A 25,198-nucleotide genomic window follows, 5' to 3' on the forward strand; every position below is an offset into this window, starting at 1 on the left:
CGGATGCAGCTAGCTTAAACCTGGTGTATTTGGCCCACCGGGGTGGTACAGTGGTAAGACGCCCGAGTACTGTCCGGAGCTCCCGGGTTCGAACCCGACCACGGCGGCTGCGTTTTGATGAAGGCGAAACGAAGTGGCGTCCGTGTGCTGTGCGATGTCAGCGCACGTTAAAGATCCCGAGGTGGTCGAAATTACTCCGTAGCCCTCCACTACGACTCCCCTTTCTCTCTTTCCACTTTCACTCCCATCTTCATCCCTTCGCTTACGGCGCGGTTCAGGTGTCCACAGAGCAAGTGTGACAGATACTGCGCCTTTCCCTTCCTGTGAATCAATTATTATGATTATTATTATTGGAGAAATACGGGAGAGGCCTTTGCCCTGCAGTGGGTATAGCCAGGCTGATGATAATGATTATGTCCCATAGAGAGATGAAAACCTCACAAAAGAAAACACTAGCTTCGTGTCTACAAAATAATATGCAAAGAACATTGTAATACTTGTTTTGACCCCAATAGCGCTATCCTGTCATAATTATTTGGTAGGGCTTAAGTGCTTTTTAAATTGTTACTTTGCATTCGCTGCAAACATCTTTATGAAAGCTGCCAAAATACCACACTGTGTCCACAAATAAGAAGCTTACTATGTTGTGCTAGTAAAGATGTCCACTAAGAACAGACAGAGGATGAAGATTACAGAATTTATCCGATGAAACCCTTATTGTATTGAATGAATACTCTCAATAGGTAACCATGTTTAATGCTAGAAGAAAGAACTTGACAAAGGATTGATAACCTTTTGACTAAAACTATGGGGAACACTTTAGCTCCGCCTATACGTTATGATACGGTAGCGTTTACGGCAGGCAGGTATGCAGCCAGGAGAGACACAGACAGACAGACAGACAGACAGACAGACAGACAGACAGACAGACAGACAGACAGACAGACAGACAGACAGACAGACAGACAGACAGACAGACAGACAGACGGACAGACAGACGGACGGACGGACGGACGGACGGACAGACGGACGGACGGACGGACGGACGGACGGACGGACGGACGGACGGACAGACAGACAGACAGACAGACAGACAGACAGACAGACAGACAGACAGACAGACAGACAGACAGACAGACAGACAGACAGACAGACAGACAGACACACAGACAGACAGACAGACACAGACAGACACAGACAGACAGACAGACACAGACAGACAGACAGACAGACAGACAGACAGACAGACAGATAGGCAGGCAGGCAGGCACGCACGCAGCCAGGAGAGAGGCAGACAGACAGACAGGTGGACGGACGGACGGACGGAGGGATAGACCGACAGACATGTGCTAAATCGTTCATTCGCTCACAGTGCTAGCGCAATAAACCAAGCACGCACATCATCTTGTAAACGACAGACAACACCAACCGTGATACTTCTTTCTGTGGCTCTAGTAAATGCAGTGTATGCTCTTTGACAAATAGATTTTTTTTCTACTTCCACAAGTGCTGCCAACTATTGAGATAAAGCCGTGGAAATAATCCGGCTCGATTCAGGCGGCGACGAAGAAATGAAGAGCAAGCACGTCTGGGTGCGAAGCACAGGAAACCGCTGAGAAGCAGAAAGACGAGATGTGTCTCTGATAGCAGTAATCTGATCTTTGCTAGGCGGTACGGCTGCCTAGCATAGCATTTCTTCGCTATTCGAGCTCGATGATACGCTGGGCGGAAAGAACAGTAATTGAAGACGACTAGGCGGCACCTGCTGATTGTGACGCTGACCCGTGGAAAATAAAGAACCTATCGCTGAAGATATGAAACCGCATAGGAGGAGAGCTTGTTTGTGTGGTTCACAAGAAACGCTTACTGTGTTTTGTCCTTAAGCTTTAGGTAAAATAAAAATGTCATTACTAAGATGTGTAACCTGAGAAAATAAGACTTTTCTGACCTCGAACTTGTCAGAACTGATGCATGACGACCGCTCTCCCATTTTTGTTTCGCTTTATTTTGTTGAATTGGACTGCGCAGCAATCTCAGTACATTGAACAAGATCTTTTCCTCGTCACTTGGAAGCGGGGGACACTCTGCACAAAATCGTCGGGCTTCGCAGAGCGCGAACGGGACATCTTCGACCATACCAACGTAACAGCTCTTCTCTTTAATAATGGCTTTCCTCAACATTGGCATCGCCCTATTACTGTTCGTGCTGGCAGCGGCGGTTCCACCAGCAAACCGTCGCCGTGAGAGTATGGACAACTCCAGAGTGAGTACTAGAGTGAAACTGACCGGTTCGCCAGAAAATGGCATTTTGTAAGCCCGCTCATGTGCATATCATTCAGCGCATTTTCTCCGGAAGTGGTCGGTCAGGTTAACTACATACTGAATGAGTTGCAGCAAAAAACGTTGGTGCTCTGAAATTTTACAGTGAGCCGAACCTGATTAATTTAACGAAAGTAGTCCAGCAAGGTGGTTTCTCAGACAAGTTGTTGAGTTTTCTCATTTTGCAAAAACATGAGGCGTAAGAAAGACAGCGACGTAAGAGAAACAAGCTTCGTCTTGTGTCGCTGTCATGTCGCTGTCCTCTTGCTGCGACAAAATGGTTGGTGTGTTAGTGCGTTGGGGTTTGTGGCACATAAGCGACTAAGGCTGTCATGAGCCAAGAACAAAGTAATGTGTCTTTAATTTTTGGATGTGACTAACCCATTTTTAAATTGTTATGGCTTGTTTAGGATCATCGCTTCCTTTAGGAGCCCAAAAATGTGAGAAAGTTCAACAATTGCATCTTCTCCCAAAAGCTGTCTGGAACAAAAAGGAATATTTTTATTGAAAAACAGTGCATAATATTTGTGTGTTAATTTCTCTAGTTTAGTGCAGGAGAGCGGAATGTGATTTGTTGTTAGTTCACCTCCACACACTTGCGATAAAACGAGAAAGTAGTAAGCTGACGGTTGTTTTCAATAACATAGGATCACAGCTTCCGTTCAGAAAATGCGTAAAATTTAAAATTTACACACCTTCAAATTCGCTTTTGCGTGAGTGCTGATGATTCTAGCCATATTATGGGAGTCATGATTATATAGATATTGAAAGAAGGCCAGGTCAAGACGGCAAGGTCGTGAAGGCAAAGCAAGGTATGCCGTGTCAGCGTTTAATCTGATGGAGAAAACCCAAGCGCGCGCCAGAGCCGGCGCTGCGGGACGATGATGATGGTATGTACAAGAGGAAGAAGAAGAGCATGGTATGTACAAATGAAAGAAGATCCGTGGAGAGCTCACACAATCTGCCCGGGGGGTCGGAAGCGGCCAGCCTGGCCGCTCCTAACCAACCGATGTACCGCGGCGCACAAACGGCTTCAAGCGAGATACATGAACAATTTCAGTTCCACGGTGGCGTCGGTCAGCTGCGGGATCAACAGGTGTGACTTGGTAGTTTACTGGGGAAGTTTGGTTGATTACCTTGTAGGGACCAAAATAGCGGTGCTGAAATTTATCACTAAGGCCAGGGGTGCGCAGTGGTGTATAGAGCAGTACTTCGTCACCAGGACGAGAAGAGACGACGCGATGCTTCGAATCGTAGCGACTCTTGCGGTCTTGCTGGCACGCTTCTGTGTTGAGGCGGGCAAGATGACGGCATCTGGCCACACGGGATAAGAACTGGGCTGATAACGATGAGGAGTAGTCGGGCGTAAAAAAGAAGGAAGTGTCGAGGATTGTAGTAGGAGGACGGCCGAAAACGAGGAAAAATGGGGAGTAACCGGTAGTCCGCTGTACTGCAGTATTATAGGCGAATGTGACGAATGGTAGAACAGTATCCCAATTTCGATGATCCGGTGTGATGTACATGGATAGCATATGCAATAGGGTGCGGTGAAATCGCTCAGTCAGACCGTTAGTCTGGGGATGGTAGCTTGAGGTTGTCTTATGGAGGGTCGATGACGCCCGAAGAACTTCGGATACGACTGTCGATAAAAAGGCCGTCCCGCGGTCGCTCAGAAGCACCCGAGGAGCGCCATGACGCAATACAATTGACCGCAAAAAGAAATTAGCTGCCTCTTCAGCGGAACCAGTCGGTACAGGGGCCGTCTCAGCATAGCGTGTAAGGTGGTCGAAAGCTGTTATAATCCAATGGTTACCACCATTGGAGAGAGGTAGGGAACCATATAAGTCGATGCCGACTACGTCGAATGGTGTGGCGGGACAGGGAAGGGGCTGTAGAAGACCAGCGGGGGAAGAAGTCGGCCGCTTGCGACGTTGGCACAGGTGGCAGGAAGCAACGTATTTAGCTACGGTGGTAGACAGGCCAGGCCAAAAGAATCGTCTTTTTACGCGGTCCTTTGTGTTGTTAAAACCAAGGTGACCTGCAGCAGCGTCATCGTGGAAAGCCGCTAGTATACGTGGGCGAAGAACATGCGGTACGACTGGGAGCCAGCGAGTTCCATCAGGATAATACACGTAGCGGCGTAGTATGCCATCTTCAAGCTTGAAATTGCGAAGCTGTCGGCGAAGCTTAGCGTTGGGTGGGCTCGAAGCGCCGATAAGGCGGTCGATGATGGGCCGACAGTAGGCATCAGCTAATTGCTGTGAGCGGAGAGCGTGCTTGTTCTCAGAGTCGTCAAAAGAAACTGCCGTAATATGCGTCGGTGGAAACGATGATCGGCTGTGGTCAGAGGTGGAAATGCATTGTGAAGAAAAACAGCAGGCTGATTCCGAAACCGGGCAGCGAGAAAGAGCGTCGGCGTCTTGGTGTTGGCGGCCCGATTTATAAACGACGTCGAAATGGTATTCTTGCAGGCGTAGAATCCAGCGGCCAAGTCTGCCTGTCAAATTTTTCAGCGAAGATAACCAGCAAAGAGCATGGTGATCGGTCACAACTGTGAAATGCCGACCATATATGTAAGGGCGAAACTTTTGAACAGCCCAGACGACGGCGAGACTCCTGCTCGGTTATGGTGTAGTTTTTCTCAGCTGGAGTCATGGTCCGACTGGCGAAGGCAATTACGTTCTCACGTGAAGTTGCATCGCGCTGCAGAAGTACAGCGCCAAGACCGTGACCACTGGCATCAGTGTGCAGGATGGTAGGAGCGCTGTCGCTGAAGTGGCCAAGAACTGGATCTGATGCAAGGGCGTGCTTTAGGTCGTTAAAAGCAGTGTTGCACTGTTCAGTCCACACGAAAGGGCTGCGCGCTTTAAGTAGTTCATGAAGTGGCGCAGCAATGGTTGCAAAATATCTTATAAATCGCCGGAAATAGGACGCCAGGCCGAAGAAACTGCGCAAATCTGTAGTCCGTTGCGGACGAGGAAAGTTCAAGACCGCGGTTATTTTTTCAAGGTCTGGGCGAATGCCGTCATGGCTAACCAGATGTCCTAATATTTTAATTTCCTTCTCTGCAAAGTGGCACTTCTTGGTGTTGAGCTGAAGGCCCGCTGAAGCAAGACACGTGAGGACTTCATTCAGGCGCGTGAGATGGTCAGTAAAAGTTGACGAAAAGATAACAATGTCATCCAAGTAACATAAACAGGTTCTCCATTTGAGACCACGAAGTACAGTATCGATCATTCATTCAAATGTTGCGGGTGCGTTACAAAGGCCGAAGGGCAGAACATTAAACTCGTAAAGTCCGTCGGGAGTTGCGAAAGCGGTTTTTTCTTTGTCGTCCTCATGCATAGGTATTTGCCAATAACCTGAGCGGAGGTCCAATGTCGAGAAATATTCGGCACCTTGGAGAGAGTCAAGGGCATCATCAATACGCGGCATCGGGTAGACGTCTTTGCGGGTAATTTTGTTGAGTGCGCGATAATCAACACAAAATCGTACCGATCCGTCCTTTTTTTTTTAACTAATACTACTGGGGAGGACCATGGGCTTGTTGATGGACGAATAATATCGCGACGGAGCATGTCATTGACATTTTCTTCAATTACTTTTCTTTCCGAGAGAGAAACTCGATAAGGTCGTCGGCGTACAATTGAGTTACCTTCGGTAAGGATGCGGTGATGTGCAACACTAGTCCGTCCCAGTGGTGGGGAAGTGGCATCAAAAATGGCTTGGTGGGCTTGAAGCAATTGCAGCAATTCTTGTCGTTGGTGTGGTATGAGGTTCGGATTGATTGTCTTCGACAGCATGGAAAGAGAGACTTGCGATGAATCACGTTGCGGAGGTAGCAGGGCAGTGAGCACCATCATGGATATAGGGTGAGCATCCACTATGCATGGCAGGGAAGTTCCTTTAGTCAGCACGAGGGATTCACGGGAAGTGTTCGTGGCAGCTACTATTGCTGAGCTGCTGTGGAATCGTACAAGACTTGATGGGAAGGCGATTCCACGTGCAAGATGACGATGAGATGGTGCGATGAGTACATCCCCGTCACTGATGTGTTCGGAAACAACGGTAATAAATGTTTCGCACTGTGGAGGCAATACAGTATCAGCTGCGGTAATGAGGAAATGATGCCGTGCAGATGTCAGATGAAAAATCACTGTCTGTCATATGGATGACACGGTCGCTACAAGAAATTAACGCTGAAGGGGTTGATAAAAAATCCCATCCTAAAATCATCAAATGCGCACACGGTGAAAGCACAGCAAACTGCACATGGTGGCGGACGCCGTCTATAACAACTCGAACTGTACATTTTGCTGAAGGGTGCAGAGGGACGCCATTTGCTCCACGAAGTTCAGGTCCATCATATGGTGTCGTTACTTTCCGCAAACGGTGGCACAAATCAGCATAAATAACAGAAAGTGCAGCTCCTGTGTCAATCAAAGCTTCGACCGGGAATCCTTCAGCTAAAACGGAAATCATATTGTACGGGCGATGAGAAGGACTTTTTGTAAGTTCGCAAAGTGCAGTTTCTCCTCCGGAACCTGCATCGCTTAGTTTTCCGAATTACGGACAGGAACAGTTGTTGCTGGTCGAAGTGGCGAAATAGGGCGGCGGTATGGGGAAGGGGACCGGCGTCGGGATACATGAGCCCCACTTGGTTCAGACGAGGATACCGGCGGTGGAGAGTACCGACGAGGTTGGTTGGGAATTGGTCGTCGCTGATAATATGCAGGTATGTCAGTTTCGAAGGCGTCATAACCACGTCGCTCGTTCTGAATGCGTCGGCGATAAAAGCGAGATATATGTCCTCGAATTCCACAATAATAGCACACTGGGCGAGAGGGGCGCCAAGGTGCGTAATAGGGTGGCGTCGGTTGAGCCGTCGTCATGGCGTTGATGTGGTTGTAGGGTGGTGTTTGGGGTGGGGGAACAAAAGGAGGAGGGGATGCAGCGACGTGAGCGTAAGTCGGTGCTGGGCGAGGTGCAGGAGGATCAGGTGTGACAGGGTGGTTGATAGTGGCCAACTCTTCTTTAATGATGTGGCGGAGGCCGGCGTCGTTAGGAGGAGGAGACGAATGATCGTACCCGTGCTGGCAGAAAGGGCTGAGGGCTTGGAGCTCCTCGCGGATTATCGCTCGAATCATGGCTCGTAGATCGAGGTCAGTAGAGGTCGGGGCAGTAGTGAAGCCGGGCTGCAATCGGGAGGACTGTAGCTGGTCGAGGCGTTGGCAGGTCGTTATAATGGAATCAACACTTGATGGATTTTGGGCAACTAGGGTGGTATAAGCCATTGAATTGATTCTCTTCAAGACATGGTGTACACGTTCAGACTCCGGCATGGTGGGACTGATACGCCGACAGAGTGCCAGCACGGCCTCTATGTATGACGCATAGGACTCATCGGGACCTTGACGGCGGGTAGCGAGCCTGTTCCTTGCGATCTCCGTCCGAACAGCCGGGTCGGCGAAGTACTGTCGGAACTGCTGCTTGAAGGTGGGCCAGTTTGTGGTATGGGGCTCGCGGTTAATAAACCAATTTCTGGCGACCTCAATAAGGTAGAAAGATACGTTCAAAAATTTCAAAGCATCATCCCACCGGTTGTAGGCACTGCAGCGTTCATAAGTGTCAAGCCAGTCATCGACGTCTTCGTCGCGACGACCAGCGAACAGCGGCGGGTCGCGTTGTCGTGTGGGCACCATCGGAGACGGCGGTGTAGCCGAGGTAGACGGTCCGGCCGGGTCGGGACTGCTCTCGGTTGACATGACGATGGTAGTTGTTAAACGGCGACCGGAACGTAGCTCCAGCGAGAAGCAGGACACAAGGCAGCAAGGGGATCAAATTTCACCTCCACGACTTGTGAAAGAAGGCCAGGTCCAGACGGCAAGGTCGTGAAGGCAAAGAAGGTATGCCGTGTCAGCGTTTAATCTGATGGAGAAAACCCAAGCGCGCGCCAGAGCCGGCGCCGCGGGACGATGATGATGGTATGTACAAGAGGAAGAAGAAGATCATGGTATGTACAAATGAAAGAAGACCCGTGGAGAGCTCACAATATCAATAAAAGTGAGAACTCTTATTTCTTACACGCAATAGAGCCTTTTTCCCTCAAGCGAGTATTAACATAGACAAAGAAAATTCTGCCCTAGAAGAATTTTGCCTTTTTATGTTCCCCAAGTTGTCGCCCAAGAGGAAGGCCTTTATCATATGGTAACCAAACGGAAGTGTTATACAAAACAACTTTTATTCACAGCAGATGGTAGCAAGTATTTACCAACGCAAAAATTTTAGAGGTGTACGTATTGAACAAAATGTTCGTCAGGATTTGGATGCTTACATATTGGCCAGTCTTCTGAGCTCTGCGATAGAATAGTGCCTTTTTTTAATTGCCATGAATATCAAGATATGACAGTGAAGATCAGCCTGGAGGTAGCACGCAGACAATGACTGATCACAATGCGAATTTCTGCCAACAGAGGAAAAACTACATTCATGGGGAACTTTAATAACCCGAGTCCTTTCTACACCAAGAGATGACCTTGACCGTTCATATTTATCTTCTATTGGAGAGGCCTTCGCCCTACAGTGGGTGTAAGTAGGCTGATGGTGTTGGCGATTTATCGTTAGAGATTCATATCGGTTAGGTTCTTATGCTACTGTCGCGACCAATGCTCACCACCCTCAGTGGAGTAGCGCCGTGAGGAAAATCAAGGAAGTGACCAGTGCGACGATATGCATACAAGGGATCTTTTCAGCAAAATCGAGGGCTTACCATCATTTCAACGAGAGACACCCTACAGGAGATTCATGAATCTGGCGTTTATTTCCAGAAGTATCTAGTCCTCCGTTACTTAGTGCAGTAATAAGGAAACTATCAGACTTATTACACACGAATACATGTGTGCATCAATTGTGTGATGCATAGAATGGTCTGCCTCGATAACATCTGGAGAGAGTCTCTGTAGGGCCCTCCAGTCAGCATCAGAAACAGAGGGCTTGATTATCTCCTCTTGTAGTGAGAACTCGAGCTATATTTGTATGTCTAAGCCAGTATCCGCCATTGACGTAGAATTGGAAAGGCGACGAGACGTAAGTCGGCTTGGCGAAAAAGAATATTGATCTCACCTATTCTAGCCTAGCTCAACGACAAACACTGCGCCACCTTGAGAAGTTAGGACGGACAGCACGTTGCAGAGATTTCTATTCATGCGTGGATCCTTGCTTGCACTGTCGTGCACCTTCAGAACATTGCGCTTACCTCCACAAGAAAAGAGACTTATTTGTTCCCTTGCACTTCTCTAAAACCGCAATGAAGTTAAGGTAGAGGAAGACATCTGTCACCACATCACCCCATAAAAGAAGTTCAGAGTTCTTTCTCTTCTGGATACCAGAATTAGGGGCCGCTCTTTCCCCTTGCATATATTTATCTGCACAGTGTTCCGAGGTGAGTTCTTATCCCACTGTATCTAACCTAGTCAAGGATGATCATACTCCGCTGCTTGATTATTTCAATGACATACGCGCTTCAAGTACTGTTCCAACATCCGAAGATCAGTAACCTGATTGCTCTTTTGAAGCTTGGAAATCCTCATTAGATCTTACCTCATATCAGCTAGTTTCTCTAGTAATCTGCGCTCGAAAATTATTGGAACGTATGGGACCGGCGAGATTTGAATCGTTTCAAGAAAAAGATTATCTTTATCTGGGCATGATGACTGAATTTCTCAGAGGACACTCATTCATTAATAGCACTGTAGAATTAATATTTAACCAGCCAAAGGACGAGACACAGGGAAGAAGAGGACAGGCGAAGGCTGGTCCTGTCATCTTCTTCCCTGTGTCTCGTCCTTTGGATGGTGAAATATGAACCCTTACCAACTTGCCCAGTCGTCAACCTTGTTGAATGTCAGCACTACAGAACTTGTGGCGACAGGGGAACATGAAAAGCGCAGCCACCGACAAGTAATTACTATATGTTCAGAAGCAGGGTCTACGCCAGTGTTCTTCATGAGGCCATTCTTGGTGGACTCGAACGACTTGAGCGTCGGTGATCAGCTGTACCTGTGGGTTGCTAGCCATCTCAACGGCCGTTCAGTCTACGTACATGACTACGCCGGATGGAGATACTCCTCGCAGTCAGATTTGCCGTGACATTCGTAAAAAGGGGACCTCAGCCCAACATTGTTTACCGTTACGCTGATTGGCCTGGTCAGAGAACTGGCAGTTAATATTCACATCAGTACATATGCTGACGACATCTGAATATAGGATTCCCATTCTACGCGCTCCCAACTGCGCGCGAGACTACATCAAGCTTTGTCGTCTACATAGATGGCATACGGCGTCAAGGTATGCTCTTTTTGGAGAAATGTGTGCAGTGATCGCATTTACAGGAAAATGTGAGAGCCTCTATCCAAAAACTTTCCCTAGAGCTGTCACCCCACATGTATGCAAGCACAATTATTCTTCGTAATTATTACTGACTTCAGCTTGCCGTTGTCTAACCATATCAAGATGATAATAAAAGCCTATTTTTGACACGTTCTTTGCTATACAGGGTGTCACAGCATAATTTAGCCAAGGGATAAAAATACATTCGAGGCAGGCCACGGAACCCACTTGTACACAGGTGCCAGCCGTCTGGCGCACCCTGAGCGATTCTGTGCTTGGCATTGAACTAATTAGGAAATAATTTAAAATTTCAAATTTTCTAAGTATTGCTTTTAGGTAACAAACATGAACTGCAGACTGAGGAAGACTTTCTGAACACGCATTTTATTTAGTTCAACTAAAGAAAGCTCCACGGGCAGCTTTTTTCTAAGCTGAAATGCAAGCCCGCGAAATGCAAAAACAAAAATACCACATGCTTCGATAATTCGCGCGGCACGATTGTTGTGTTCCCAATCGTGGTTTGAGTGAACGAAATTAGCTGTGGCCGTGACCCGAATGCCCAGTTCAAGCTGTAGACTGTCATGTTGGAGAATGTTGCAAGGGGCGCGTCTTCTTTATCGCCTCTAAAAAGGCGATAAAGAAGACGCATATGCCCGTCCAATGTCCATATACTTGACACACAAACCACTTCTTATGTCTGTACTTAAAGGACATCGTTGTCACCCTCTGATAAAGATTCCGGATAAGGGCCGGAAGACGTTTTTCAAGCGCGCTGCTCTGCCATCATTCGAAAACTTCCATGCCTAGCCACCATACCTGATGGATGATCTCTCGGTGCGGCTTCATGTTCCTCGGACACTGAAGAAATCTACGGTGCCAATTATCAGGCTAACGCATGCAGCTTACTCTGGTGTACATGTGGTCAGAGCAGAAGACTATACTTTCGTGTGCACAGACGAATCTGTGTTAGCAACAGCGTCAGCTTTAGCCGCGGTGATACCGGTACATAAGACTACTCTCCTGTTCCTTCTAAGGCGTAGCTCTACATTAACCGATGCTGATATTTGTTTCACATCTTAAATCGATTGCGGCATTTCTGCAAAATTACCTTCAAAGTGATGTATATTTACGGGCTCAAAGACTGCATTAAAAAGTTTGAAGTTTGCTTCGCCACACCACCTACGAGTCTGTCACTAAACATCACGAGACTGCTTATATCTGCCCATATCCAAGGCCACAGTATGATGTTTCAGTGAAATGGCGTGCCAACAACCATGCTTTATAAATAGACTTAATCTCAAATTGTCTTTCAGGCGCAAATATATTTGTGCAGACAGACTGACTGAAACGTTCTTGTCGCATGGTGGGGACACTGGAGCATACATTGTCTGCCCTGTGTATGTCCGCGTAAAGGTAATGCTAGCCACTTCATCAAAGTATTTGTATAGGCTGCCTTTCTCGAAGCTGAGCGCGACTTGCTCAGCTCGGGTAAGAGAGAGCGCATGGGTTGCTTCGGAAAACACAAATGTACGGGGCCGAAGATGGTCATTTCTTCTTGAAGGGACGTGATATATTTCAGGTCAGGTAATGTGAGCCAAGAACTAAGGCATTGACAAGGTTGGGGCAAGACAGCGATCCGCCGACTTTGTGTGGGTGGGAACTCAAGATGTAACTTCAGACCTGCTTAATACGAACTGGTGAGGGGATGTGAGTCTTTAAATAGTGAATGCATTGGTCGAGGTTTGAGCGGCGAAAGCTGTGTGAGTGTCGATCTTTTTTTGTATTCTAGGTATTTACTGCTTTCCCCCATGCCGTGGCCGCCTTCACCTCGAGTAATGATACTGCCTTGAAGTGCTCCAGTGCCACAAGAACATATTTCGACCCCCAGGCAGGGAGGGTCTCATACGCCTGGCACTTAAAGGCCCACAGTGGGCATCCAAGGTATGTAGTGCCAAGCGCATGCTTGTATTACCTTATTTCAAATCAGGATACACATCCGCTTGCTCGCAATGTACCGGCTACTATGCACTTTAAATTGACTTCGAAGCAATGCACTGCTGCACATGATCATTTTCCAATTTTAGCTAGCACTTTCAAGCAGCATACATAAAAAAACAGTAAGAAATAATGCCGAGCCGTTTGTACAGCTCCCTCCAAATTGTGAGCAAAATTCTTTTGATTCCGAGCTCGGCAGTAACAAATATTTTTCTGATGTTCTTTTGTGTAGCAAGACGTCGATCAAACAAATATTCTAGAGCAAGATTGTTCATTTTGCATATATCACTGTCTAGGACAGACGTAACGTCTAATCCTTCTATGCGCCGGCGTGTGTTGGTTTCGACTCCTAAGTGTCGAATAAAAATAGGAACTAGCCTTTTTGTTCTTGCTCACTGGGTAACTGCAGATGAGAAACTTGTCAGCTGTATTGTTGCAAGAAATTAAATCCAGAGAAGAGAGCTCTAGCACGAGCTCTCTATCTATAGAGAGTGTAGACTAAATGGTGCGTTCAAAATTTAAAAAATACGTTGACAACAACAAACCCTTTCTTGGTTGACACAATATGCTTAGGAACCTATCTAATTATCCACTGTAAACCGACACACACTAAATTTAAAAATATCTATATTGGGTGCCTAGCATCAATAGAAAGTTCGAAACCATCAACAACACGACGCCGTATAAGTTCATGAAATGAAGTCAAAGCTCATTTTAAATTTTTCCAGCGCAATGAAATCTGAACCTTTTATTGCGAAATAATGTCATGTCAAATGAGTTTCATAATCAGAGCCTGACGACAGAGTGTGTGGACCGAGGTTGTCATCAGAGTGTGTCTGGACGAACTGTAAATCTTTATTAAGAAATTAGTTTGAGGAAGAGAGAGAAGGCAAAGGGCTCAGGCCCCAAGAACGGTCAAGGGTTTGACCTCCAGTAGAGGTCATACGTTCGAATTCCAGAAAATTCATTGCTCAAAGCCCCACGATGTCGTGGATTCAAATATGGTCATGGGTCTGAGTCCCAGTAAAATTTGTGGGTTCGGGTCCCAGAAAAGGTCGTCGTTTTGCCTCCTAGAGGAGATGGTGGGCTCGAGTGCTAATTAAAGTCGAGAGTTCGGGGCCAAAGAAACGTCATGAGTTTGATTTCAAGTAAATGTCGTGGATTTATTTTTGAAAAAAAGGCGGTAGGTTTGAATCCCTCGCTCGGCAGCGTTAGGAGAAATGATTTCATATTACTGCACTTGAGGAGACTCGAGCTAACCCCTTGAATGTTTTCCATGTTAAACCGAAACAGCGCGAGACGCACAGGGAGGTTGGCACGGGAGCGACATCCGGTGGTGATGTGATGCTGTGGCAAGGGCGGAAAATTTCAACTTCCTGCCCCATTGTACCGAGTCATGCCCTTATTTGGATCCGTTGCTATTAAAAGTAACGACCACGAAGCTGGAAATGACTGGCCTTTCCCTTGTACCGCGGTACGAGGCGGAAGAATGTACAGTCATGAGCAATATGAGCTATAACAAAGTCTGATCAATAATTTATTGATTAGCATATAATATTGTTTGACAAAGAACAAATTATTATGTTTTTTAAAGAGGTGTCCTGTGGATGCATACTATCCGTAGGTCGCCATCGTATTTATTACAGAAATACTGATAAGGTTTGCTCTTTTGTGTAAAATGTTTGTTTCTCATATTGTTCATGACTGTACAGTCCGCGTGACACTGAGAGGGAAACTAGGAGCGCATGAGCATCATGCATTCAGATACCGCTGCTGCCGTTAGAGGGCGAGAATGGGGTGTACCACAGGCAGTCGCTTAAAGAGAAATAAATATCGCTTATTGGGCATGTGCCTTTGCCGCCGATTCTCACTGGCATTCAGCGACCGTGCTTCACAAAGCGCGGTGGTCATGCGCTCTCAATTTCCAAGATACGTAAAACAGCCTGCATATGACATGACTCTATTGCATTTGCAGTTCGCGCTAAGCTCCGTTGTTATGTTTTAAATTATCACAGGGCGTCGCTCTGTAGTTAGATTCCTCAGTATCTCTTTAAGTCAGTTCGGGTTTAAGATCGAGAGCTTCATAATGCACGGTTTATTAAATGTTTAAGTCCATAAACCTTTCTTGGTTCATTGGTGGCGCAAATATTTAAAGGAAGTGTTCGCAGAACACGTTCACAGGAAATGTTCGCACGAACTAACCCAAAGAAAAATATCGCTCTTCATCATATGTCAGGCGTACTAGAAAGTTATTCCTGTAATTAGGTTTTTATTATTTGCCCACTGTTATAAAAAAAGTGGGAAATTGGCCTAGACATCCTGTATATCAGGAACAGGAAAGCGAATAGAGTTGAGATCAAATAAAACTTGTAAAGGCCGAACTTTGTTCCTTCGAAGTGAGATTTATTTCCTGTTATATTGCGCTTATCTAGGCCAATAGTACTTATTTGCGTTGCTTGTGATTGAGACAGTATTCGCATTTCAATTATAGCTGATAGAATGTACCGTTCCGCCCGGCAGGCATGCACAACAAGGGACAGGCGTCCGTGCAGCAAATATACTTGATATGTTTGATATCGAGGCGCAAACGGATTATTGGTTCCATCTTGCGTTGCTCTCAACACGTTTCGTTCAAAGTGGGAGATGACTAAATGAGTACATGCAGTTAAAAACCAACGTTAAAAAAAAGCTACTTGCAGGATATTCATACTTTCTTAGTCATGTTATATCTTGATATAGAGATGAATTCTGTAGCATTAAATAGAGCTCGGCATTTATCGTTATGGATGATCAATAAGAGGTACAAGTCAGATGTTCTTTAGAACACACCTGCATCTATTTATGATGACGAGGTATATTCAAGATCGTGGGAAGTGTATGTATAGCAGATTCATTTATAACACAGGCTCGAGTGAGCCAGGCGACCAGGTAGTAGGAAAGTATAAAAAAGGACTAGCGAAAGTCAAGAACAAACTAATAGAAGAGCTCGCTAAGCGAATTCGTTTACGTATACCATGGATACGGTTTTGCACAAGCAGGAGAGCAAAAGTTGTCTTGAAAATGACACAACTGTGACACTAAAACAAGAAGTACGCTCTTCCAGGAATCGAATACTCGTGTCACACAGGCACTGTAAAGACATTTGAATAAAAATACATCTTTCCAAAAGCAGTTTCATCCGCCGACACGCGACAAAGTTCAATCGCCTTTCCAGTAGTGGTCTTTTCCGTAAGCGGAGATCGCCGATCTCTTGTACAACTGGAAAGGAGTAGCCTCATTTGAAAAACAAGTTTTACGCTTTGTAGAAGGTTAACTAGGCAAAATAATGTAGTTTTTCTGCAGCACTCATGGCACAATTCTGACGATAACACATGTTGACGCTAACGGCTGATGCGTATGCGCGTCATCATCTTTATGTTAAGGTTTGTGAACATACTGTAGTTAAATTTACTATAAACAACGTGTATTAACGAACGTATTTGTTTTATATGTTTCGATACGTTGGTTTATTCTGAGTGGTTTTATTTCAAGATCTAGCGCCACGCTTTAGACAGCGAAAAGAGATCGCCAGCGCCGTGTGTCTGCTAAGCAAGCCCTTTTGAATAAAAGTCCTTGCTTTGGTGAAAGGGTATTTGCTTGCTCGTGTGACGCGGATATTAGAGATTGTTTACCGTGTTCTCTTCTAGACATCTTATCTAATAATAGTGTTCTCAGAAAGGTTCGTTTTAATCGCCATAGCATGGTAAGTTATTTTATTTGCGGTGACATGAACAGGGATCGCGACTACTAAGAAGTGGGCACATGGACGACTGAGCAGTAAGAAAAAAACAGTTGCGCAATTCGAAATCTCGCTGCACACCTCTGATGTGGCTTGCACGTACGACTCCACCCTTTCTATTGCATCAAAGAAAAATAATCTCAGCAATATCATCACTAATACGAACCGCTCTTTATTTATTCTAAATACCTGCAGCACCAATAGGCATTATTGCAATGGGAGGATACAAAAGAAACAAATAATTAGGCCAGAAAACATATAAAAGCAATGCACACATACGCACGCAAAAGAGAGTACAGACAGCAGGAGAGTACAATACAGTAGCACAGAAATAAAAAAGAAAGAAGGAAATGTTCGCCCGTGTCGTTCATTGTGTTTTTACTTTGATGCGTAAAGAAGAGCAATAAAGGACTAGGTCGGTTGCAAGTGGCAATACCTGCCACGAATGAAACGCTAAAAAATAAGGGCGTGAATACAAGAGTATCAAAATATATGCCTTTAATGAAGAAAAAGAAACAGAGCTAAATTCATTTCAGCCATCACTGCTTCACTCTTCTCATGCCTCTGGTGAAGGCAAATACGCTACTACCTCTATCACGCTAAACTAAAACCTCCAGTTTTGATTTTACTTTTTATTCCTTTTTCTGGAAGTCTATGACGCTGACTGTGCATATGTCGTTATCTTGTTCCTTTCCTTTCCATTCAGGAGGGACATCATTTTTGATGTGTCATTTGGTCCGACTCCAGGAGAAGCCCTGGTGACCGTGAACAACGGTAATTTCTATCTTTATGCACTGATTGCACCTCATAGCTGTTAGTTCACGCTACACTGATACGTTTGAGAGCTACATCCCTTATCCCATGAAAAAACTATATTGTCAGGAGATTTGTCATTTTTCAGGAGATCGAAATGAAACTTTGCTAGTTTTTGGCAACTAACCGCTGAAACATACGTGAAATTTTTCTTGGCACCTAAGCTATGGGTCCTGGCGCACAAAAAGTAGATAATATTATCGGCATTCAGGCAACTAATCAACTAATTCCGATCATTTGGCTTTTTACCTACTGACATCTGGAAGATGGAATGTTTGGTTGGACACTTAGCAGCAGAGCATATTCGTAATATTTTGATTCAGATGAGTTGTAATCCTTGCGGGGGAGCTGATGATCAGCTCAAAGGCAAGGGTCTCCTCGGTGACTCTTCTGCTGAATGTGCCAATTACTGCGACAAAGGTGAAGACCAGTATGTGAAGGTGATTACTGTTCTCATTTTGGTCTGGGCTAACGAAATAAATTGGGGAATCCAGAACCACTGCCATGAAGAAAACTTGGATGACATCAAATTATCATTATCTGCAAAAATGCAACAGCATAAGAGTCGTGTTCTGGATAGCTCTACCACACAAGCCACCTTCCGGTCTCTCTCTACCTCACCTAGAAGGAGATTGTGTCTCTTTCTCGACATTACAATCTGCCAGACGAGGTAGCCATGGTCGCAATTTGCATTTCTGTGAAGCAATGTTTACAGGTTACAGGTGGCACATGTGTGGAATCCCTTTTGTGCCAAAGGGGTGCACTGCGGTCGCGCACAAAATTATACTGTGGAGCCTATATCGCGCGGGCTGCTATTTCTAGACACGACAGCTGATGTAGAAACAGATTATTAATGATCGAGAGTATCCCGTCACTAGGCGGCTGACCGCTCTGTCTGATGGGTCATTACATTCTACTGACTGCTAAAATCGAATTTCTTCTCTTATCTAAATAGACAGTGATCACAGAGGTATCTTTGTCTAAACAGTACATGTTCAAATGGCAGTGCCTAAAAGTTGTTGAAAATGTTTTCGTTGACGGCAGTGAAACGCATTAGCTATCCTCATGTTGCGAGGATAACACGTGACAGTACATCATGTGCAATAGTCGGACAGGTCGCCTTACGTAATAGCTTTACCTGTTCCAGGACCACGTTAGCAGACGTAACATCTCAGCTCGGAGCATGCACGTGTTAGAAGAATTCGGCCAAACCTAAGTCTATATAAATGCCCCTGTGTTTGTTTTCAGTACAGAAATTCCCGTCCGCTGCAGTCCACTAAATCTAATGAAACAACATTAAAATTAGATTACCACTAATGAAACTGGAGCTTGAATATTCAATTTTAGTTGCCTCCGCGCTTTACTGTGACAATTGCTACTTTACGTAGTGTGCTCTTGGCCCCATAGCTTTCGTGAATAGGCAGTTTGAGGTACTGCCTTTGTAAACATATTTTAGCGAAGGTTTCATTTCTACCAAATGTGAAAGCTGAGCGCAGTTATTTAAGCTTTTTTGGGGAGATGCTTATATGTGGGTAATGCGAAGTTACAAATATCTCTATTCTTACGAGCTAGATATAGTTTCTCAGAAGAAAGGGAAAAAGAGCCGACCGCGAGCGGTTCAAAGCTCGTGGCTCTTGTTTTGTTTCTTTTCTTCTGAGAAATTATCTGTGGTTTATGGCTCTGTTTCTCTCGGTTACTCCTGCAACGTAATCTACGGCGACGCGACAGGCGCATGAAAGCTTAGTTCTAAATGTTTGCAGCTCATTGGATCTGCTTCTATGCTGTCCTGTTAAGCCCTTTAGCACTCATCTAGGTACTTTGAGCTGAAAAGGGCGAGATAAACATACTTCTGCCTTGAGAAAATTTGCAAAATGAGAATGCATTAGAAGCCACGCGGGACAGCTGAGAGATAGAAACCCATGGGCTATAAACGTCTCACTAAGGCTGTACCTCACAGGTTCTAACTTAAGATATTACAAGTTCAAAACTTTGGCCTCGGGTTGTTTGCGATTCAGTGCAAGCTTCGAACGCGAGTAGGCGGTAGCAAGATTTGTTAGGCTTTATATTCATCAAGGTTGATGAGCGCGATTACCCGAAAACAGTCATCGCCTCGTTTACGTAGTTTTGACTAACCGGTCAACTGCTTATGATACTGTCCCGCACAGCTCCCACAGAAAATCTTTGTAGAAGACATTGCTTAAAAAGCATTTTCAAGTGCAACTATCACTTTCGACTGGTGGGTATTACATTATGCATTTTAAATTTTGTGGAGCGCAGAGCGTTTGTTCTGTTTCACCATCTATAGCGTGGCATTGACCACTATCGATTTTCTCCAGGTTAAACGCAATATATTTAGAACGGCAACAAATGTGAGTGTCTACATTTTGTATTCAGTGGACGACTCAACCACCACTAATTTACACCTGGATTCAAAAGTATACGGGCCGTGGGAGCTGCCAAACCTTATTTGGTCGTATCCGCTATGCGAGACCTCTGATGGAAATCTCACATGCGCTTTATGGAATGTAAGCTGTAGAGTCTTTTTCACGCTCACACCAGCTGCGCAGGCTGCGTGAGAATGGCGTTTGCTGGCAACACGAAAGCTCTGAAACTTTTACGCTGGGTGTGCATTCAGTTCTCCTCTTGTAGAAAACCGACAACTGCTTACTCTCATAATAATAATCCGTTTCCTACACTTTGTGTGAAGAACTTAATTATGGCTAGATTCATTGTTACCAATAAGACATAGATAGACAAGAGTTCTTGCCTTGAAATATATCTCATTTACCTTGCACTGAAAAGGCCAAAGTTTTGCTCAGCTTTCTAAACCAATAAACGCTCTGTTTTCTTCACATTCGTTTCCTGCATTTGTATTTAGTTTTACTTTGTAACCTTACTTTGTATAGTAACACTATTATTGTTCCAGGTGCGCATGCACAGCTCGTATCCAGCCTTGAAAAAAGCACAATCTTTTTTATATCGGCTGTTAAAATAGCGTACTGCCTGACTACATTCTACAAGCGGTTACATTAAAGACGATTACAGTTTTCAAAGATTTAAAATCAAATTTAGTTGCAAAAGGAGGACCGACCGTCAGAACCGGAACAATTAATATATGAGTCCAGTAATGTGTGCAAATTATTTCCAATGAAATACTTTGGCTAATACTCTGCCACAAGCGACCTTATTATTGGCCGCGCCTGGAATATAGGAAGCGTGGGGTATATGTGGAACACAACATAACGATAAGTACTGTTGCTCTATATTCCTGCTATTAGAAGTTTGCTTCCGCTGAAAGCCTTTCCTTTTTTTCGTCTGTCAACTTTATTGCAGATACTTCACGCAGCTTCACTGCCTTGTACGAGTACAGTGACTACGACAACTGCGTGGTGGCGAAAATACCCTACGAAGGCCATCAACGTAAGTTTCCTAAGTCACAGACATCGGCTTCTTTAGTATGCTGATGATATCATAATCCCAATCATAATATGATTATCATAATGTAATAATCAGAGCTATTTGATATCATTTGTGAAACTCCTGTTTCGAAAGCGACTAGGTTTAGCACGCAGTTGCATATTTCTTACGAATATTGCCGAAATTTGGAAATGGCTAAGAAAGACTATAGTGTATTTTATTTTTCACCATTACCTTCATATAACCGAATCCTATACTTTATGTCTTTTTTATGCACGAGACAAATATGTCTACAAAATAGATTGCTACATTTTTTCCAACTTATTTTATTATGAGGTCATTTAGATTTCATCAGGAAAATCAAAGTTCACGCATGAATAAAGTTTACTTTTCTCTTCGAAACACCATCCATGTTCCAGGCGAACGCTCTAACCACTACTGATACCGGCTTTTGTGGACGTGTCCATAATTATCAATATCTAGGAGCAGGAAGCAAAATGGTTTTTATTTTTAGAAATGAAATAAAAAGATAAAACAAAAAGTAGATTTAAATTGAAGATTAAAAACACACAATTATTTCAAAAAATTGAAAAGACGACAATTAATTGAAAGATTGATATAATCGAAAACCAGCAAGACAAAAATGACGACGCGTCTAGCGTCGCACCACAGCGGCATCAGTGTTCATAACTTCGCATTCGTACGGTGCTGGCTGGATCCAAATATTGGCGCGATAGCGCTAAATATTCCGTTATACAGAACATTTAGCATTGGCGAAGTGAGTGAAACTTCACAAGCATGACGCTTGCAGGTGGCGGTTTGTAGCTGGCATAGCCGGCCGCCGATTCTTCAAAGTGCCTTGACGAGACCAAATGATATCAGAAAGAGTGGAGGAGCTGTTGACTCGGGCGGCTAATTTGAGATCATAAGCAGACTCAACCTTCCGTTGCTCTCGGATACCGTAGCAGTGAGGCTACCACTAGGACACACATGCTATAGCGTGATGCTCTTAAAGACGGAGAATAAATGCTCCGTATAATATTTTTCTTTCGCGATCTTTCTCAGAGCCTTCCACCCTTGCTCCTCTTTTTCAATTTTGCTTCCATCCTTTATTCCTTTATCAATTTATTTAAGTTCCTTCTTAGCCTTGCGTGATTACAGGTGGGAGTGGAGTGGATAAAGAAGCTAATAAAAATATAGTTTTTATGCATTCCACTCCCTTCTACAGTGTATGTCAGGGCAAGTTGATGACTCCAGGTGGCCGACTGAAATTTCCTGAGGCCTCCATTGCGGCTTCGCTCATATCATGGTCGTTTTGGGACTATAAACCCATTAAACCAAATCAAACGAGACCTAAGCTTATATAACAAGGAAGTCCGGCAAAGCAGACAAAATGCAGAAAAAATGGGAAAAGCAACAATAGACGTGCAAAATACAGACTACTACGAATAATTATGCTCAATAGTAGATCTGAAAGAGTGTCGTTATTTCTCAATTTATGTCGGCAAGTGTTTCCATCACTTTTCTATTTGTTTTTCTCTTTTTTTACTCCCTCTGTACTGTTGTTTGTAATGATGCGAGAAAAAGAGATTTGTTTCTAATGACGCGAGAAAAAGAGATTGCCGTAGCCTCTCTTAAATTTCAGTAGCTTTTAAAACCAACAAAAATGCTTTTATGACAACGAATATTTCAAGTGATCAGTATTTTTAAACAGGGGGTATGTTTTAAACGTCATGACCGTTACTGTCATTAGTGTCAGAACATAATTGCACGAAATATTTCTTAAAGCCCGCCTCAAACTCGCTTAGCATGGCAGAATCAGCCGTTTCCAGTGGCTGCCGACGCGAGCAGTAGCTGCGCGGTCTTAAGATGCCAGTAAGAGGCTTCAAACCGCCTCCCAAACGCTCGTAGTGTTAACTACACTAATTAGCAGATGCTTTATATAAGTACATCCTCTAGTTGTCTTCAGCATAAACCCAACATAACAAACGCTAAACTTGTGACTTTAAGATCATGGGTTATGTATGTATGTATGTATGTATGTATGTATGTATGTATGTATGTATGTATGTATGTATGTATGTATGTATGTATGTATGTATGTATGTATGTATGTATGTATGTATGTATGTATGTATGTATGTATGTATGTATGTATGTATGTATGTATGTATGTATGTATGTATGTATGTATGTATGTATGTATAATTTTATTAGGTTAAAGCGTCGTGACGCTGGCCAAGCGTCTACCCGGGGTTATGCCCTACTCTGTACTACCTGATTTGGCCCGTTTGTGGTGAGTTGTGAGGCTCGTGCTTTTCGAGATGGGTTAAGTGCCCTCTGGTATATATTCATCTGAATACAGCATTGCGCAGACGGTTTCACTTTGTGCCTCTGCTCAGCTGACCAGCAAAGCAAATAACATTTTCGCAGAGTGACCGCTTGATCCTAGCAGTGTAAATTCTCTATGGAATGCTTGATGCTTGCACAATCCCAGACTGTGTGGCCCGCCGTTTAGCACGGCGCTGAACCAACATGTAGACGGTGGAGCGCAGGGCTTCCATTCGGGGCTTCCATGAGGTAGCTGCAAGGCGCACCCCTGAATGTCGAGCGGTGCCGGTCATGTAACCACACTCACGTAGACAACGGGTGGTGTGCTGTACTGGCCTACAGCAGAGCTAGTTTGTGGATTCCCGATGGGATGTATCGGATGGTCTCATTAGAAATAGCTTACTATTTGAGCTTTTCTCCCTTATCTAGCTTTTCGGTGGCCTATGCAGTTTCATCTTCGATTTTACAAGCATGCTAAAGAAAGGAAAGCAAGTACGTTGCTAAAGCAATGAAAGGTTTTAAATCATAACTGTTAACTCACCCTATTTTAAAAACTAAATATTTTCATTACCAGTCTACATAAGTCGTTGGACATTTTTATTCATTCCACCTGCTGTAGTCCCACAGTTAGCATAAGCAATGAATGGCGAGCAAAATACCTGATAAGAAACATATCTCACAAGAAATAAAAGAAAACAAACTTTGGGGACAACTACAAATTTCAAAAAATCCTCGATCGTTGCTGATAAGAGTAAAACGTAAACTTGAACAAGTACGCAACTGCAATGTTGTCTTGGATCATTGATCTGATTTTGGGAATTGCGTCTTTTCTTCCAGAGTGCACGCTGTGGGTAAAAAAATCTTTAAAACACAATATACCGAGACACTGCGTGGACAAATACGACGAATCGTGCGACTACAGAGTCCCACTGATCGACCGTGATATCTGCAATGACGAAGATGACTGACATCAGGCCGTCGAGAGCATCTTGTGCAAGTCGATGATGGGGTACAGCGTGACTTTTACTCACCTTGTTCTGTATGCTGAGAGTCACTGCTGGAAGCGTTCGAAATACAGAAGGTGGTTTTGGTAGCATTATGTTTCTGCTTCATTGGATTGCCTGCTATTGGGTGAGAACATGGTCTGGTTGATCACACGCGGTACTTACAATGCAGTATAAAGTTAACGTCACGAACACGGCACCTCGCTTACACACAGGTCACGTTCTAAGGGTTAGTATCACTTATGTTTTCATCTGCTGTTGGTTACTATTTGTGATAATCTGGGCTGTGAGGAATGACGTCAGCGGTTCTAATCCTCAATAGCCACTCCGAAATGGCACACCAACTACTGCGAACGAATGAGCAGAAACGTATCTCGGACCAGCCTAACCCAGGTTTTCCGGCACTGTTGTAGTCTGGGAACAAAGCTGCGGGGATGATGCACATCTACGTGTGCAATATGGTCACAAAAGGAGACACTAAAAGAAACGGCTAGTTGTACTCTTGGCTAAAGTATATTGCAGTATCCGATTCGAACGCCTAAAGTAACAGGAGGCGATGATCGGAAAGGGGTCGGTTGGCACCCAGTGCCCGGCAGATATAGCATCAATGGCGGCCAGTCGGGGTGCAGCAATATAAGAATGATTATTTGAAACAATGTTTTCTAGCGCCTCTTAAGACACAAGGGACATTAGAAAGAACATATATGAACAGGACAGACGCTAGTCTTCGACTGTGGTTTATTGAAACATGTCATATATGAGCTCTCAAAGTGCTGGCCATCACACACGTGCAGTGGGGGTCCCACGCTTTAGGCGCTTTAGGTGCGAAAACACTTTTTAGATAGATTCACAGATCGAGTGCTGACACAATTTGGTCCTTTTTTGTTTATACACAGGGCTTCCGAAAATGTCTCGTTCTGTTTACGTTTCCTTTGTTGCCAGCACACACGTGCTCTGAAGCGTCGGTGTGCATGGCATGGGGTTGGCTAAAAACAAAGCCCTGTGCATAAACAAACAACCAAATTGTGTCAGCACTCCATCTGTGTGTCTCTCTGAAAAAACGTTATCAGGCCTAAAGCGTGGCAACTCCACTGTGCATCTATAATGGCCAGCATTTTGAGAGCTCATATAGGGCATGTTGTTTCAATAAAGG

At 44.6% G+C, this 25,198-nt stretch overlaps 1 protein-coding gene across 1 annotated transcript; it reads left to right on the forward strand.

Annotated features, from left to right (window-relative positions):
* The first annotated feature begins 1,939 nt into the window (after nt 1–1,939).
* LOC146178023 (uncharacterized) lies at nt 1,940–24,137 on the forward strand. The gene is made up of 5 exons (XM_084581917.1): nt 1,940–2,263; nt 12,497–12,648; nt 17,187–17,254; nt 20,627–20,713; nt 23,879–24,137. Exons 1-5 carry the CDS (start codon nt 2,165–2,167, stop codon nt 24,007–24,009), a joined length of 537 nt encoding a protein of 178 aa, XP_084438043.1. The 5' UTR covers nt 1,940–2,164; the 3' UTR covers nt 24,010–24,137.
* The last annotated feature ends 1,061 nt before the right edge of the window (nt 24,138–25,198 follow it).

The sequence above is a fragment of the Amblyomma maculatum genome, chromosome 10, assembly GCF_055883805.1.
Source record: "Amblyomma maculatum isolate TAMU_Amacu chromosome 10, ASM5588380v1, whole genome shotgun sequence".
Classification (NCBI taxonomy): domain Eukaryota; kingdom Metazoa; phylum Arthropoda; class Arachnida; order Ixodida; family Ixodidae; genus Amblyomma; species Amblyomma maculatum.

Bases quoted from the DNA above. Each gene is read 5' to 3' on its own strand.
- LOC146178023 (XM_084581917.1), top strand. From the start codon at position 2,165: ATGGCTTTCCTCAACATTGGCATCGCCCTATTACTGTTCGTGCTGGCA. The intron at 2,264-12,496 runs GTGAGTACTAGA...TTTGTATTCTAG, and splicing joins AGAGTATGGACAACTCCAGA to GTATTTACTGCTTTCCCCCA. The intron at 20,714-23,878 runs GTAAGTTTCCTA...CTTTTCTTCCAG, and splicing joins ACCCTACGAAGGCCATCAAC to AGTGCACGCTGTGGGTAAAA.